Source organism: Asterias amurensis, chromosome 13, assembly GCF_032118995.1.
Source record: "Asterias amurensis chromosome 13, ASM3211899v1".
Lineage (NCBI taxonomy): Eukaryota > Metazoa > Echinodermata > Asteroidea > Forcipulatida > Asteriidae > Asterias > Asterias amurensis.
Genome location: NC_092660.1, coordinates 16512133 through 16529909, shown reverse-complemented (window position 1 = coordinate 16529909; position 17777 = coordinate 16512133). Strand labels below are relative to the sequence as shown.

Sequence of the window (17777 nt, the reverse complement as noted above, 5' to 3'; positions counted from 1 at the left end):
GTATTCCAGTTAATAGCATAGCAGGGCTACTCTAAAGATGTACTGTATTAAACCTGGGTATTTCGGAGGTCTTACAGGCTTTTTGTTGTAAATGGAGAGCTCGATTTGTTGCCTTATCTATAGGCCGATGAAATGGGTTAGAATAAATGATATCATTTCCACTGCGTCCAACCTTTCAACATGTGCAAACAGACGACAGTAATGTGTATTCCAGTTAATTAGCATTGCAGGGCTACTCTAAAGATGTACTGTACAAACCTGGGTATTTCGGAGGTCTTACAGGCTTTTTGTTGTAAATGGAGAGCTCGATTTGTTGTCTTATCTAGACTATGGAATGGGTTAGAATAAATGATGTCATGTCCACTGCATCCAACCTTTCAACATTTGCAAACAGAGAGTAATGTGTATTCCAGTTAATAGCATAGCAGGGCTACTCTAAAGATGTACTGTATTAAACCTGGGTATTTCGGAGGTCTTACAGGCTTTTTGTTGTAAATGGAGAGCTCGATTTGTTGTCTTATCTAGACTATGGAATGGGTTAGAATAAATGATGTCATGTCCACTGCGTCCAACCTTCAACATGTGCAAACAGAGAGTAATGTGTATTCATGTTTATAGAAGAGCAGAACGTGGGTATTTCGGAGATCTTGCAAGTTTTTTTGTTGTTGAAAATGGAGAGCTCGAATTGTTGCCGTATCTAGTGAGAATTTAATGATCTCATCAACCTTCAGTATGTGCAATAGAGTAATGTGTATTCAAGTTTATTATCAGGGCTACTACTTTAAAGACGTATCATACTGCAACATGGGTATTACATTATTCTTGCAGGATTCTCATTGAAATGGAGAACTCGAGTTTGTTTTCTAAACAGACCTCTGGAAGGTATGTATTGAATTTCGGACTGTGTTATGTTGGGCGAAGATTTTACAAGGGACCCTGATGGCCACTCAAAGATATTTTGTATTTTCACACATTTTGTAAAACAACCTTGCTACAATTTAGCAAGGGACCCTTTCTAAGTTGCTCTCGCGGGAAAGGAAAACTTGTATTTTAAATGTCGGGAATATTTGCTGGAACACAATGCCCGGTGAAAGGGTGATACAGAAAGAGGTCTATTACAGCAAGGTTCAATATAACTTAGGTGTAATTTTGAGAGCAGCCTTCGTGTAAAGCTTTTGAGGTAATTGAGTAACATCAAGGTCTCTTCCGAACAACGAGGGGCGTTTATGAACTTGAGGTTAAAGGGGATGTGTCGACATAATCCAATCGGGCCCGTGCAGTTTTTGTACGCGCACGCCCTCTCTCTTACTCTGCTTCGTATCTTAAAAGACCGTACGCATTGACGTCATCCAGCAATATTGAAAACACACACGTTTGTTCGCGTGGTTCACAATTGTTTTTCTTCTGCTGGTCAGACTCAGAACTGCCAGCCTAAAAAATGTCCCCCCCCCCCCCCCCTTAAAAAAAAAATGACGTCATGTGCGTAAAGGTATATCCCATGTTTAGCAGCTGCCCGGCCTACTGTGAATCAGTCTGTGATCATGACGAAGCAACGCTTTTTTTACTACTTTTTTTTCTTTATGCACCAAGCAGTCGGTGTGTACACTGAGCAGAACATCAGTTCTTTGCCAAGAATTTGGAAATGATCAACGGACCTACGAAACAGTTGTTCACACCCATTTTAATTACTGTAGGTGACATCCCCTTGTATTGCTTTCAATTCAGTTATCAAGTTTATTACTGTTTATTTAAACGTAGCTAGCATTGGAGAAACAGGAAGACCCAGTGGTTTTTAGCCATATAGCCTTTATAGTGTTATTACAGGCAAAAGGAAATGAATGTTGATGTACTCAATTAAGGAAGGGGCCGAGCTACATTAATGAGTACGGATTCCCCATGCGTCTTAATATGAGACCAAATTGAATTCGTCTTGATGTGCAGCATCAGACTTTTGTTCAACACTAAGTGCAAGTACTTGACGGGCCACTGTCCTGGGGGTTGTACTCTATCAATGTTTTTACTGTGGGCATGTTACAACTTATGGATGTTCATTTAATAAGGGGAATGACGCGAGTAACATCATGGGTTTTGTCACGTTGCTTCTGAGTACAATTGCTTCAGATTTGAGACGGCATGTCTACAGGTCAGAGGTCACAATCACATGACTTGTATAACATGCACGTTTTATATTGTGGAAATGTTGCAACTTGTGGATGGTTTCTAGGGGCCACCGTTGCATTGCTCCTGGTTATGATTGCTTCAAATACATGCCTACTGGTCAGAGGTCACAATCTCATGACGTGTAAACCACACCATGATTTGCATTACTTGCGGTTGTTTTGAACCATTATTGAAGAGTATTTTGATTTGCTATAAATGGCTGCTGTATTGGGGGGGGGGGGGGGGGTTGCGAGTAGGACTTTGGTTCTTGAACATGGTACGATGATATTTTAATTATACTTCCGTAAAGCCCTGCTATATCAATTCGGGATTCGCTGAGAGCCGTTTTGAGAAAAATTGATTCGCGTTCGCGCATCCACGGGTTTTGTGCGATTGGATTCGCCTTTACCCTACAACGGTTTTATATCAAGTACACATGGGTTATATTCAATATTGAGTATTGTAAAGCCCCCCTGAGAATGCTGAAGGGATTCCAGCTGCCTGCCCGCCCGTGATACCGGACACTTTATTCACGGTGAAGTTCCCGCCAAAACAGAAAGGAGCGGGAAGAAATGTGATTTAGCGTGAGTACTGCATGAAGATTCGGCATGCCTGGTCCCTAGTGAGGATTCAGGACATGTTCTTGGGGGGAAACAACTTGCTTTAGTAATGACTAACAGACTGTGGTGTTAGGGTTGTATTTTGGGGTGTTGGTTTTTGCATGGATAGAATGTTCACTGTGGCGTCGTCGGCGGGAAAATGCATCATCAACCAATTATTGTTAATTTTGGCCGTATCCGAATGGGCGGCTTCGGCTACGACTGTTGCAGTGTTGTAAAGGGTATTGCTTAGGACGTCATATTATGCTTAATAATAATTGCATGACATGGCGATCCAGTGACGTAGCCGTAGCCAAAGAAACCAATACGAACGCGGTATTTAAATTGGGTTCTGTATGAAGACGCTGTACCCATCGTTGAAATTCACCGTGAAACTTGTTTTAAGGCAGTGGACACTATTGGTAATTGTCAAAGACTAGCCTTCACAGTTTTAGTATCTCAACATATGCATAAAGTAACAAACCTGTGAAAATTTGAGCTCAATCGTTCATCGAAGTTGCGAGATAATAATGAAAGAAAAATAACCCTTGTCACACGAAGTTGTGTGCGTTTAGATGGTTGATTTCGAGACCTCATGTTCTAAATCTGAGGTCTGGAAATCAAATTCGTGGAAAATTACTTCTTTCTCGTAAACTATGGCACTTCAGAGGGAGTCGTTTCTCACAATATTTTTAACCATCAACCTCTCCCCATTACTCGTCACCAAGAAAGGTTTTATGTCAATAATTATTTTGAGTAACTACCAATAGTGTCCACTGCCTTTAAACTGCCCATTGCCGGTAGTGGTAAACTGTATTGTTTAACAGGGATTTTAATAGCGGTCTTTTTTTTTTTTTTCTTTTTTTTTTCGTTTTAACATTGTTAGATGTAGGCCCGACGTAAGCTAGAGTTAATGGTTAGCCTCATCCACTATACCCAAAAAAGTACAGCCACTCTGGCGTCACGCAAGAGTTAAGTTTTCCAATTGATTATCAATGCCAAGGGAATGTTGTTGATAACATCTTGCATACTTCCTCACACTGATGCCAAGTACAGGACATCTATTGCGTGGCCCTGGAAATGATTAAGGTAGCCGTAGCGCTGCAAAATAGAAACTCCGTTTGTAAGGCTGTGTGTGGTTCATAAGACCTTTTCGCAACTAACCAATAATTGCGCAAACGCAAACTGTTGAATGAGGTGCATGCTAGTCCAGCTTGCGATCAAACTTGACCAGAACGCACACCATTTTAGTAATAAAACAACATTTTCTCGTATATAAACCAACCTTTTACTCATTAAAGTGATCCTTTACTCGTTTACAAAGCTACCTTTTACTCGTTACAAATCAACCTTTTACTCGTTATAAGGCGATCCTTAATCGTTACAAAGTGATCTTTTACTCGTTATAAAGTGATCTTTTACTCGTTTGCAAAGCTACCTTTTGCTTGTTATAAACCAACCTTTCACTCATTATAAAGCGATCCTTACTCGTTATAAAGTGATCCTTACTCGTTATAAAGTGATCCTTACTCGTTATAAAGTGATCTTTTACTCGTTATAAAGCGAACTTAACTCGCAATACACTACAGCAATGCTTTACTCGTATAACGGATAATTGAAACACTATTCGTTCTAAATCAAAGGTTCGCCCCTTTAACGAACTGCCTTCCACTCGATGTCGTTTTGCTCATTCCAAATTTATGGAAGGGGCGTACTGCGCAGAAAGTAGTAGCTTCCTGCATCCGTGGCTCTGCATTAACAACATACATTTTGTTTTAAATTATATGTTTTTTTGGTGACGAAGATACATAGGACGGAGAAAATGGGAGGCAGTTCCCGAACCCCACGCCGGGGGAAATCAGAGAGAAGTGGCAGATGGTTTTGTTGAAATAAATTTATGATTCCTGCGGTGGAAAACTACCCAGGGAAAATACCTTCAAGTTAAGTGTATTGGACGTTTGAGAAATCTTTTGTGTGGATTTTAGATTGTCGGTACACACAAGAAAAAAAAAAGTTACATTAAAAATGATGCGACAGTAGGTGCACATGTTCCTTATAGGGAGCAACTTTTCTCTGAGAGTTTTTTCTTCTTCTCGCGAATTGCATTTAAAGCAATGGACACTTTTGGTAATTGTCAAAGACCAGTAGTTTCATTGGTTTATTACAACATTATGTTATACTATCAACAGCTTGTCATAACTCGTTACCAAGCAAGTTTGTATGCTAACAATTATTTTGAGTTATATAAACATGTACAGTGCGTTAAAGGACCATGTTGCCTTGGATCGGTCGAGTTGGTCTGTGAAAAGCGTTTGTAACCGTTTGCTATAAAATGCATATGGCTAGAAAGATATTTTAAAATTAGAATACAATGATCCACACAAACATGCCTCGAAATTGCACGGTTTTCCCTTTACCAGTACCTCGTTGACTAACACAGTCGGCCATTTATGACCGACCGTGTTCGTTCGCAAAGTAAAAGGAAAACCACGCAATTTCGAAGCAATTTTGTGTGGATCATTGTATTCTATTAGTTTTTGGTTTTTACCCATATGCACCGATGTTGTATTCTACTTTTAAAATATCTGTGACAATTGTCAGTCGTTTGTTTGTAATTGTTTATTGTGCCTATTTAATGTTGGTGTAGTTCAATGAATATTAACACACAAAAAATGCAGAATGAAGGACTTGGTGGTTTTAAGTGACAATATTGGTTCCGTTTCGGTTTCAGTCTGCTTGTGTTATGGTTAATCATTGATCTATGTGGGTTAAGTTTACACAACGAAACAGTTGGTACAATGTACGTGTAGGCACAGCGTCGAGTACACGGAAAATATAAAGCACGTCCACTTCAGATGCATGGCAGCACTCGAGTGCGATATTACAAAAATGCTGTCAAATTAGGGGGCTGAAACAAAAGTAGAATCTTCCCGCTTCATTTTTGACCCACTTGAGATCATCACCGGGTATCTAAGGAACCATGTACATGTAAGCACAGCGTATCGAGTACACGGGAAATATAAAGCACGTCCACTTCAGATGCATGGCAACACTCGAGTGCAAAATTACAAAAAAATCGGTCAAATTAGGGGGCAGAACAAAAGTAGAAGATATACAGCTTAATATAGGTACACCGCGATCACCGTGCATCCTCCCGCTTCATTCTTGACCCACGTGAGATTATATCCGGGTATCTAAATTGTAAGAAAACTCCCTACTTATAAAATATAATGGAACTATACAAAATTATTTGTTAGCTAATAAAACAGTTGCTGGTAGTCAGTCATGCTGGCAGTGTAAGCACTTTAGGTAAATTTTACATCAACTGACAAACCACAGATCGATCGGCCATTTTTTTTTTTTTTCGCATCAAAATACAAAATTTCAGACATAAATATTTCATGGGACGTTTTCCACTATCATCATCATCATTAGATGTTCATATCATTTTGTTTATTTGAATTATTTTGAAAGTATTACAGTTTTTTGTTTTTTTTTTAATCACTGTTTGCAGCAGAAAGCAATAAGCAAAACTGACGAACCAAAACCTTGACAAAACCGACACAAAATTTCAAACAAAACATCCGCAAAACACAACAATATGTGACCATGCTTTAATGTTTTCATGTGTAAAATTTGAAGGGTGGTTTATTTTAATTATTCAAATCGTGTCCTTATTATAATTATAACCTCGTATGACGTTTTGATGACGTTACCAATCGTTGTTTTGGCGGTCGAGGCTGAACGGCTTTGTGTAATGCATATGTTTGTAAACCTTTTTAAGAGCTATTATTTTGTCATATTATTTGCAATAACACACAATTGTGTATATAATGTTCAGGGTCCAAAACTGTATACACAGACTTAACAGTGTAGGCATTGCTTAAACAAATTGTTCTCAAACTTCAGGTCTTTGTTAAAATAGGGCGTCTCTCCAAATATTGCACTTGTAAAAATCCCGGCAGTATTTACTGGGATTTTACGGACATGCCCATTGACCAAACTGATGAGAAATACTTCTCAGAATGAGTATGCTCGTGTTGTTCACTGGAACACATTTCAGTTTATCAAGATAAGTCACACAGTTGTCATCATTAAATAGAATTACTTCAGATCGGACCTCGGTATTCAAGCTTCTACTCGTGGTATACATTTAGCAGGTGAGTTAAAGACACTGGACACTATTGGTAACTGTCAAAGACTAGTCTTCTCACTTGGTGTATCTCAACATATGTTTTAAATAACAAACCTGTGACAATTTGAGCTCAGTTGGTCATCAAAGTTGTGAAATTGTAATGGAAGAAAAAACACAATTTTCACACGAAGTTGTGTGCTTTCAGACGCTTGATTTCGGGACCTCAAAATCTAATTATGAGGTCTCGAAATCAAATTCGTGGAAAATTACTTCTCTCTCGAAAACTACGTTACTTCAGAGGAAGCCGTTTCTCACCATGTTTTACACTATCAACCTCTCCCATTATTCGTTACCAAGTAAAGTGTTATGCTAACAATTATTTTGAGTAATCACCAATAGTGTCCACCGCCTTTAAGTAACCGTTTGATTTATTCCAGTTGTATGTGTTTTATATAGTGATCGCCACTGTTATGTGCACAGTGAAAGTGTACAGTTTGCTGTGTGATGTATGACATGGTGTCATATTACTGACATTCTTCGATTGGTCATTTAAAGGCAGTGGACACTATTGGTAATTACTCAAAATAATTATTAGCATAGAACCTTTCTGTGACGAGTAGCAGGGAGAGGTTGATGGTATAAAAATATGTGGGAAACGGCTCGCTCTGAAGTGCCATAGTTTTCGAGAAAGTAGTAATTTTCCACGAATTTGATTTCGAGACTTCAGATTTAGAACTTGAGGTCTCAAAATCAACCATCTAAACGCACACAACTTCGTGTGACAAGGGTGTTTTTTCTTTCATTATTATCTTGCAACTTCGACGACCGATTGAGCTCAAATTTTCACAGGTTTGTTATTTTATGCATATGTTGAGATACACCAACTGTTCAGGCTAGTCTTTGACAATTACCAATAGTGTCCATTGTCTTTAAAGCTACATTGGGTGATATTGAATGGTCAGACAGTAGGAGGGTTGACTGTGTTCTATGTATTAATACAAATATGTATACATTCACCGAGTGATGAAATTGCAGGCCGGCATAGTTGATCAAAACCACCTTAGTATGCATTCACAAAAATACAGGCTGGCTGTGCATGGTGGTTTATCCTCTATGGTTTATATATCATCCAAAATCACAGTGGATCTTAAAGGAACACGTTGCCTTGGTTCGGTCGAGTTGGTATATAAAAAGATAATTAAAAGTAGAATACAATGATCCACACAAATTTGCTTCAAAATTGCGTGGTTTTTCTTTTACTTTGCGAACTAACACGGTTGGCCATATATGAGAGTCAAAAATTTAGACCAACTCGACCGACCCAAGGCAACGTGTTCCTCCGACAATACCACTGAATGGCTGTGTACCTTAATATAGGAGTCACAATGACATTATTCATCACTGTAAGCTTCTTAACTACCCATACATCAATTGTCAGTAGGTAATTTATTATCATTCAAAACACGACATGGCTGAAAGCAACGCAACCGTGAACTTGTTGATGGTAATAATGTTGTTTGCCATGGGGACAAAGCACGCTCGTCGGACCAGTTAAGCTTTTACTGATAAATGGATGCATGCCATCCAGTTAATTTGACAGTGTTATAAGAAACTGTCGACGGCCATTAAGCTGGCGGGCTTGTGTCTTGTTTTTGATGCTCGGGCGAGCTGCGGTGACCAGCTGGCTAGATGCGGGACAACGTTGCTGTTGGGAAAAGCCCTCTCAGAAGGCGTTGCTTTTGGGATGTAATCCAAAGCTGTACTTTGCTGTGCTGAACCTTGATACAGATTGAGCTTTGTGAAGAATATACATTCATTCGATTAATTCATGTGTACCGGGTAAGGTATCATAGTTGCAGGTGAGGTAACATGGATGTGAGGTGCTCATATTTCATCATACTCATTATCAAGTATAGTTTATAATTTCAACTTACCATTCGGTGTAAGACGAGCAGTGTATCTTAAACAGCATACAACCAGAGCTGTATGTGATTATGTATAAAATCAACTCTCGAACAATGCAAGACTTTATGCAGTAAAACAAAAAAAGGTTACGTTGCAAATAATAAAGTGGCAATGTCACTTTGTTTTGTTAACCTCATGATATTGGTATGTTGCTCATCTTATTTTGTTAACCTTTTGAAATGTGTTATGGTCTTCCCATATTAACAGTGATCGATTTTATGGACAGTTTTGTTAATATTAAGGATTGATTCCTCCTTGTTAAGATAATGTTTCTATTTGCACAGCGCCTTGGGATCCAGTGATGGCTGTGTTTTATGCGCTTTGGAAACTGAAACACGTTATTAGTTAAGACTGTTGTTGAGGTTAGGGTGAAACAAATGTAGAGATCGCAGTGCGTATCATGCACTGCTTTGCCTGTACCTGTACATAAATTATGTCCGCTAGAAAGCCTGCTAAATGAACCACACACATCCAGGTTAAGTCTCCATATTATTAGCATCATGCACTCTTTAAAAGCGCCCGCAATACTCGTGAAAGCATGCATCGTTTACCATCTCAGACCAAGCCATTTAAGTTAAGTGTCCTGCCCAGGGAATCGACTCTATTGGGAGTCGAACCCCAAACTTCACACTGACCACTCGACCGCAGTGTTATACACCCATCATCATCTTGTCCTAATTGCATAAAGCCTGTAAGCACCTGAAGTCGCTTAACGCAGACAAATCTTGCTAAGTAGAGCGCCGGTACGTTATTCCTTAGGGTGGTTGGTTCAAGTCCCATTCCCAAGTCAAACCCAAGTTGCCCTACAAAATATGTCGTCCGGTTGTTTTCTATACAGAGCCTTAAATACCCTGAACACTATATTGGTAACTGCAGTTAAAGACCAGTTTTCTCACTTGCTGTATCTCAACATACGCATAAAATAACAAACCTGTAAAAATTTGAGCTCAGTTGGTCGTCGAAGTTGCAAGATAATAAAGAAAGATAAAACACAACCTTGTCACACGACTGTTCAAGACCTCAAATTCTAAACCTGAGGTCTCGAAATCAAATTCGTAGAAAAATTTTTCATTCTCGAAAACTACTCCACTTCAGAGGGAGCCGTTTCTCACAAGGTTTTATACTATCAACCTCTTCCCATTACTCGTTAACAAGTAAAGTTTTATGCTAATAATTATTTTGAGTAATTACCATTAGAGTCCACTGCCGTTAACGTATGCTTCAAGGAAAGACAGCAGCGACATCAAATCAGTCTCTTCTATGCAAACGCGAAATTAATGTGAAGCAGGACTTGTTTGAACAACTAATAGAGAAGCTTGCCCGCTGTGTATTTATACGAGTAGGTCTTTCCGTTATACTCTAATTGATCGAGTCGACAATCGACATGCCGTTTCTATGGTGGCCCTGAAGGGACATCGCATATCGCAAACGTGTGCGCATACGTATGCAATGTCGTGAAACAATTCGCAAATATGTGCGCACACGAATGCAATGTCGTGAAACAATTCGCGAATATGTGCGCACACGTATGCAATGTCGTGAAACAATTCGCAAATATGTGCGCACACGTATGCAATGTCGTGAAACAATTCGCAAATATGTGCGCACACGAATGCAATGTCGTGAAACAATTCGCGAATATGTGCGCACACGTATGCAATGTCGTGAAACAATTCGCAAATATGTGCGCACACGTATGCAATGTCGTGAAACAATTCGCGAATATGTGCGCACACGTCTGCGAATATTATTTGCGATGTCGTGAATTTTATTGCATACCATGTTGCATACCTTTGAATAAAATGTCTAATGATCTGGGGGGTTTCTTTCCAACAGTGAGATAAGCGGTAGTCATTGCAGCAGTAGTCTTTGTTGTGAGGCAAGCGAGGCGTGTGGTCGTCCTTGACCTGGTGCCAAGTTCCTGGGTATACACATGCTTTACAGAGGGAGCCTGCTGTAGCGCCACAGTACTCCCTAGATCGGTAACAAATTATCCACAACTATGACATCATCCTAATGGTATGCAACATGGTATGCAATAAAATTCACGACATTGCAAAACAAATCGCACTCGTGTGCGCACATATTCACGATTTGTTTCACGACATTGCATACGTGTGCGCACATATTCGCGAATTGTTTCACGACATTGCATACGTGTGTGCACATATTCGCGAATTGTTTCACGATATTGTATACGTGTGCGCATACATTCGCGATTTGTTTCACGACATTGCATACGTGTGCGCACACGTTTGCGTTATGCGATGTCCCTTCGGGGCCACCATACGTTTCACATAGGTCTTTTTGTATATCATTCGTTTCTTTTGTTGATTATTGTGGTAAACTGTGCATTAAAGGAACACGTTGCCTTGGATCGGACGAGTTGGTCAAAACAAAAGCGTTTGTAACCGTTTTTTATAAAATGCATATGGTTGGAAAGATGTTTTAAAAGTAGAATACAATGATCCACACAAGTTTGCCTCGAAATTGCGTGGTTTTCCTTCTACTGTGCGAACTAACATGGTCGGCCATTTATGGGAGTCAAAATTTTGACCCCCATAAATGGCCGATGTGTTAGTCGACAAGGTAAAAGGAAAACCACGCAATTTCGAGGCATGTTTGTGTGGATCATTGTATTCTACTTTTACAACATCTTTCTACCCATATGCATTTTATAAAAAACGGTTACAAACGCTTTTCAAAAACCAACTCGACCGATCCAAGGCAACGTGTTCCTTTAAAGGCGCTGGACACTATTGATTATTACTCAAAAATAATTATTAGCATACAAACTTACTTGGTAACGAACGAGTAATGGAGAGCTGTTGATATAGCAACACATTGTGAGAAACGGCTCTCTCTGAAATAACTTTTTGAGAAAGAGGTTACTTCGCACTCAAATATAACCAAAATAAAAATAAAAACCTTCAGCTGAAGCCTTTTATTATATATCTGAAAGCACACAAAGTAGTGCAACAAGGGCGTTTTGTCTCTTTATATTCTCTTGCAGCAATTTCAATGACCAATTGAGTCAAAATGTTCACAGGTTTGTTATTTATGCATATTGGGATACACTAAGTGAGAATAAATACCGGTTCTCGTTAATTACCGAAGGTGCCTTTAAGCTAGGTTTTAATTAATGTACGTCAGACCTTGTCTTTACCTCAATGTCACTTGTAAGATAATTGTGTGCTTTTGTTACCCCCCCCCCCCCCCCCCCGTGCTCTAAAAATAAACAACTTTTGTTTATGCTTTTTATGAAGAGGTCATTTGATTGGTAATGATTTATTTCGACATTTAATTAATTTTAATTTGGACTATAACTAACTTCCGTGAGAAGCATTGTTTTGTGTAGTGTTATAAATTGTTACACATTTTAATGTAATTTATATATGTATATACAATATTGAATGTTTTTAAATGAGAGGAATTGTGGAACTATATGCGCACTCGAAGACATTGTATTCGCTCTATGCTGATGCTTCAAAACTCCAAAACCATTGACAAACATAGTCACAATTGTTCTTATTAACCTGGTGGTGTTTGTCATGTTGTTGCACGTGCTGTGTATGTGTGTGTGTTTAATATAAAAAAAACTTCAGTGGCAATAAGTTTACTCCAACACGAAAATTAACCAAAATAAATAAATAAATAAATAAAATAATAACACTACACCAATGGTAAACTGCAGAAACAGGCTAACACCGAAGAGTGTCATTGAAGCTTAGATGAAAAGGCATTCACCATGGTGCATTTACACAATCTATCGTACCTGAAGCACAAACTGTAGTTCTATTTTACAAAACCAACCATCATGCAATCGCCCTTGGGTGCTGATTGACATTTTTACATGTTGTCATTTTGTTGCGAAATATCTCATTTCGATTTCCGGCTACAATGACAATTCCGTGTTTGTTTCGAAATGCACAATAACTTCATCATATTGGCCACAGGCTGGTTTGCATACAAACAAGCCAATCGCAGTTACTTAAACTACGCTTGCAAAGAAAAAGCACCTCGATGCAAAACCTCCGTCAGTGATTTGTATAAACCAATCAAAACTGTGTGGATATCTTTTAAATGGTAACTGTACTGGGTGTACTTTGTAATTTCTTAATATAGCTACACTTAATGAATAGAACATCTGGGGATTGACAACAGATTGACATTTACACGAGAAAAAAATACAATAAAATAAGATTATTCAGCATTGTCTCTACAAATTTTCATTTTGCATCAGACACCTGTATTAATAATATATTCGCACCTGTCAGTGAAGATCATGAGGGACGGTGCCTACAGGAATTGGATGTGAAATTGACTCTCTACTCTAACCCGTCTTCTTTTACAGCGAGGTGAGTGGACAGGTGACGGGCGTTAAGTGATCCATTTAATCACCACCGTACCGTGCTATCTTCAGTAGATGTAGCTTTGGTACCTCCATTTGGCGTGCAACGGGAAGAGAAGGCGAAGCAGACGCGTGTCGTGCAGTTTATTAGAGTTGGAGCGTTGCAGCCCCGTTGTGTGTCTTCAGAACAGACTCGGGGGTATCGGCTTTGCCTCTTCTGTGGACGATTTCTTGTATCAAAGATGAGATTGGGTTGCTGCCACATTAAGCTATGGGTAAGTTTAAGACAATTTTCTCTGTTTTTTTATGGTACTTTTCATATTTCTTGTGTGAGTTGGCGCAGTTCTGTTTCAATTAAGGATATTTTTTTACGATGACTGATGAGATGTGTAGTACATTAAACCTTTTAGATGGAGATGCTGTGGAGGAAATGGAATCATCATCCATCACGCAATATTATGAGCGAACTGCTCGAACCACTACAATGGGTTTTAGCCATTTGTTAGAGAAGAAGATATTGAATGCAGGATATCGTTTTTTTTTTGTGAAATCAAGTCATAAATCGTATAAATTTTATAAATTTTGTTGAGCAAAAAGCGCCATGTGAATTTTATCGATGATTATCATAACCGGTGTTTATAAAAATTGAGTCCTTTAGAAACATTTTGTTTTTGCTGTGGGGCCTTGATATTTGTCCTTATTTTAGCGTTTTAGAGTGAGAGGGTATACATGCCCAAATTGTACCTTTTCGTGAAAATTGTTTCCATAAATGTTGAAAAACTTTTAGCGCGATAGTAGAAAAGAAAATGCACCTTGCAGCTGAGCAGTTAACCAATCGCCCTAAAGGAGCATTTAAAATTGTTTCGATATACATGAATTACTGATAAATCAATAATAACCATAAACATCACAAAACTTTAAAATAGTCATGGCTGAAATCCGGACCACAACCCTTTACGATTGCTTAATCTAAATCGATGTCTTCCCAACTTTATAGAAATCTGCATTACAATCAAATTACTTTACGGAAGAAGACAACCGTAACGGTGGCGACTTCGAACCTTCATTGCATCGAAGGATCGATTTACAAACGGCCTTTATGTAAATTTCCCCCGCGTCAAAATGGTCTGAATTTAAACGTTTTGCAGAAGGCCTTCGAGAAAACCGTTTTTTTTTTACTTGAATTATATGAAACAATGACTATGTATTGTCGTGCAATTTACCGTTTTGTTGTATCTGCGGTGATTTTGTTCAGCACGAATTTTTAGGTAAACATCGCTAATACAAACTCTATATTCCCACTTGTCTCAACGTTAATTAGATCTCGCCTCTCGTTTATAGAATATAATGAGGTCTGGTCCCCGACTCTTTTGTCTCCTCCATCGGGATTTAATTCATCTGAAGACCTTTTAGACACTCCATCTTAAAGTTAAAACTTAGAGGCAAAGTACCTTTGTCAAAAGACCACCAGACCACAAAGTGTTGTGTATCCCAAGATGCTTAAAATAACAAACCTGTGGAAATTTGGGCTGAGTCGTGACAGTCGTCGAGGTTGCAAGGAAAACATGAAAACAAAAAGTATCCTTGTTGCATAGAATTATGTGTTTTTAGATGTCTGGGAAAGGATTCACGCCTGAAGCCTTTCTCAGACTCAAATACTTTGGTGAAAAATCACCTCCTTCCCTCAAACATCATTACTTCAGGGTGAGTCGTTTCTAACACTGTTTGATAGTGTCAACAGCTCTCCATTGCTTTTCAACAAACAAGTGTTTGAGGTCATTAGCTTGTGAATAATTACCAAAAGTGTAAACTCCCTATAGAGGCACTGGACACTATTGGTAATTACTCAAAGTAGTTGTTAGCATAAACACTTAGTTGGTAACAAGAAATTTAGAGCTGTTGATAGTATAAAACATTGTGAAAACGGCTCCCTCGAAATAAATGTATAGTTTTTGAGAAAAAGGTAATGTTTCACTCAAATATTAAAATACTTCGGGCCTGAATTTCTATGTATGTATCTGAAAGAATACATTCTGCAACAAGGGTGTTTTTTCTTTCTTTCATTGTTCTCTTAAAACGTCGATGATGAATCAAGTTCAACTGTACACAAGTTTGTTAAAGCAATCACACAAAATCGGTAAATAGTATTGTCTAAAGGCCCACACTAAGTGTATCACAACTTATAATATGAAATAACAAACCTGTGAAAATTTAGACTCAATCGGTCACCGGAGTCGGGAGAAAATAACGGGAAAACCCACCCTTGTTTCCACACGTGTCGCCGTGTCGTGACATGTGTTTAAAATAAATCCGTTATTCGTTATGCTGATCATATGGATGAAACTCCATTTGTCGTTCTTTGTGGTTAAGGGTCATGGCTGCACCCTTCTTCAAAGGGAACCGATCTTGATAAAAATAGCTTAAATTTGGAAGGCAACTTCGTTGAAAGGCAGTGGACACTATTGGTAATTACTCAAAGTAATTGTTAGCATAAAATCCTACTTGGTATCGAGTAAAGGGGAGGTTGGTAATATAAAACATTGTGAGAAACGGCTCCCTCTGAAGTGGAGTAGTTTTCGAGAAAGTAATTTTCCACGAATTTGATTTCTAGACCGCAGATTTAGAGTTTGAGGTCTCGAAATAAAGCATCTGACGGCACACAACTTCATGTGACAAGGGTGATTTTTCTTTCATTAGTATTGAGCTCAAATTTTCACAGGTTTGTTATTTTATTCATATGTTGAGATACAGCAAGTGAGAAGACTGGTTTTTGACAATCACCAATAGTGTCCAGTGTCTTTAACTATCCTTTCCTATATTTATATCTAATGATGGCAGCGTCTCAAACATAGTCGCAACAAAGATAAGAACCTTTTTTCTTCTCTCCTCCACTCCAGTCACAAATAATTAGGTCTCACACCCCTCGTTGATCGACATAGCCAGGTTAAGGGCCTAGTCTTGCCACCTCCTTCCCCCGTTGGGTATAAACGTCAAGTGTTGAGACCCATTTCCCGCTCACCACACACAACCAACCCCTTTACGTTTCAGGGGCAAGAAAACGACGAGGTGGTAAATGACCCTTGGGAATGTTCAAACTGCCTCATTCCCTCCAAAATATATCAAAGATAGAAGCGCTTGTTTGAGGGCTCTTCACAGAACACTCAAGTACTTCCAGTGTTCATGGGCTGCTTCTGGTCACGTGGTAGAGTCGTGAGTGAGTTTAGCAAATGGGGATCAAACAGCGTTTGATGTTTTTTTTTTTTTCGTGGAATGGTCTGTTGAAACAAGCTCTATAGTTTTCCCTATGGGATATTATGCTTGTCTTTTCAGGGGGCACTCCTTAAAAAAAAGAAAAAGAAAAAAAGGGGCACTTAAAGTAGCCCAACACCTAAATGTAGCACCGACTTACTACGGCTAACCTTCATTTAGCATTGGCTATACGTTTGGTGTTTTGTATTTTCTTCCGAGTCCGTGCAGAGGTGTGGTCTGATGCCAAGTTCCATGTCCAGTTCCCCCGTGATAATTTCTTTTGCACACGAACGAATTGTAGAAGTGAACCAGTTCAGAAAACCCGAGGGCGGGCGTTGAAGGTTTCGTATAACGATAAGACTTTTTTTGGAAATACACTTATAATGAAGTATCAAGGATGATTGGGCGGCTCCTTATAGTGTCCATTCGCAATCAGATTTGCTTGGAAGAGGTTATTTCATGTTAGGAAGGACACAATTCTCGTTATTCATTCTCTAGATGTGTATCTCTGTTAACATGACATGAGAGTTTGATAACCACTGTATGCCGTATGCCATACATTCACGTGGTTTTTCTTCATTAACAGGAGGCAACCAGATTCTTTAGGATTTGTCGTTAATTTGTCTAACAAGCCGATATTTAATTCTTTAACCAGATAATCACTACCTCGTAAGGTTGTGAGCCAATGAAAAATTTTTAAGTCGACCCCTGGCTCTGTGTGGGCGCTGTTTGGGCAATGATCTCAATATTGGGTGCGTGCGTTTAGCTTCCCCGGGTCAACCCCGGTGTGTGGCGGGTTTTTTTTCCAGGACGAACGTGGGTAATTATCTGCACACGTTTGTCCAGGAAAAAAAACACGCCACAAACCGGGGTCGACCCAGGGAAGCTAAACGAACGTACTTATTGGTTGGGCCTGTGACGTCATATGCAAGGGTATTGACCATGACTTCATTGACCATCATCTTTGATGTGAAACAATGGAAAAATGCCGCGTAAACGCATCCAAGAAGGGATCCATACCGTGCACGCTCCGTTTTGACATCTTCGGGGGACGGTATATTGTAATTTACATCACTGTACCTCGCGGTCCGGTCTCCTCTGGGTGATTCGAGATACTGAATGGACTGTTGATCAGATTATGCTATAATTCATTGTGATGAATTGAAACAACATATTTCGATTTCTGGGCAGGATTCGCGTACTCCCGCGCGAATGCTCGAGACCGTAGCGAGAATTGAAACTCTGTCAAATCACCATTGCAGCATTAAATATTAATCATGAACGTGCTCAAAATCCCCGATAGAAAACCAACCTTTTT

The 17777-nt window shown here is 39.2% G+C and overlaps 1 protein-coding gene across 2 annotated transcripts in view; it reads left to right on the top strand.

Annotated features, from left to right (window-relative positions):
• Positions 1 to 17777, top strand: part of LOC139946163 (uncharacterized) — a 71311-nt gene that overhangs the window by 21223 nt on the left and 32311 nt on the right. For both annotated transcript variants that reach the window (XM_071943783.1, XM_071943784.1), the window contains exon 2: positions 13214 to 13485. In XM_071943783.1, the coding sequence (XP_071799884.1) occupies positions 13453 to 13485 (33 nt within the window). In that variant the 5' untranslated portion in view covers positions 13214 to 13452. The remainder of the gene's footprint in view (positions 1 to 13213; positions 13486 to 17777) is intronic.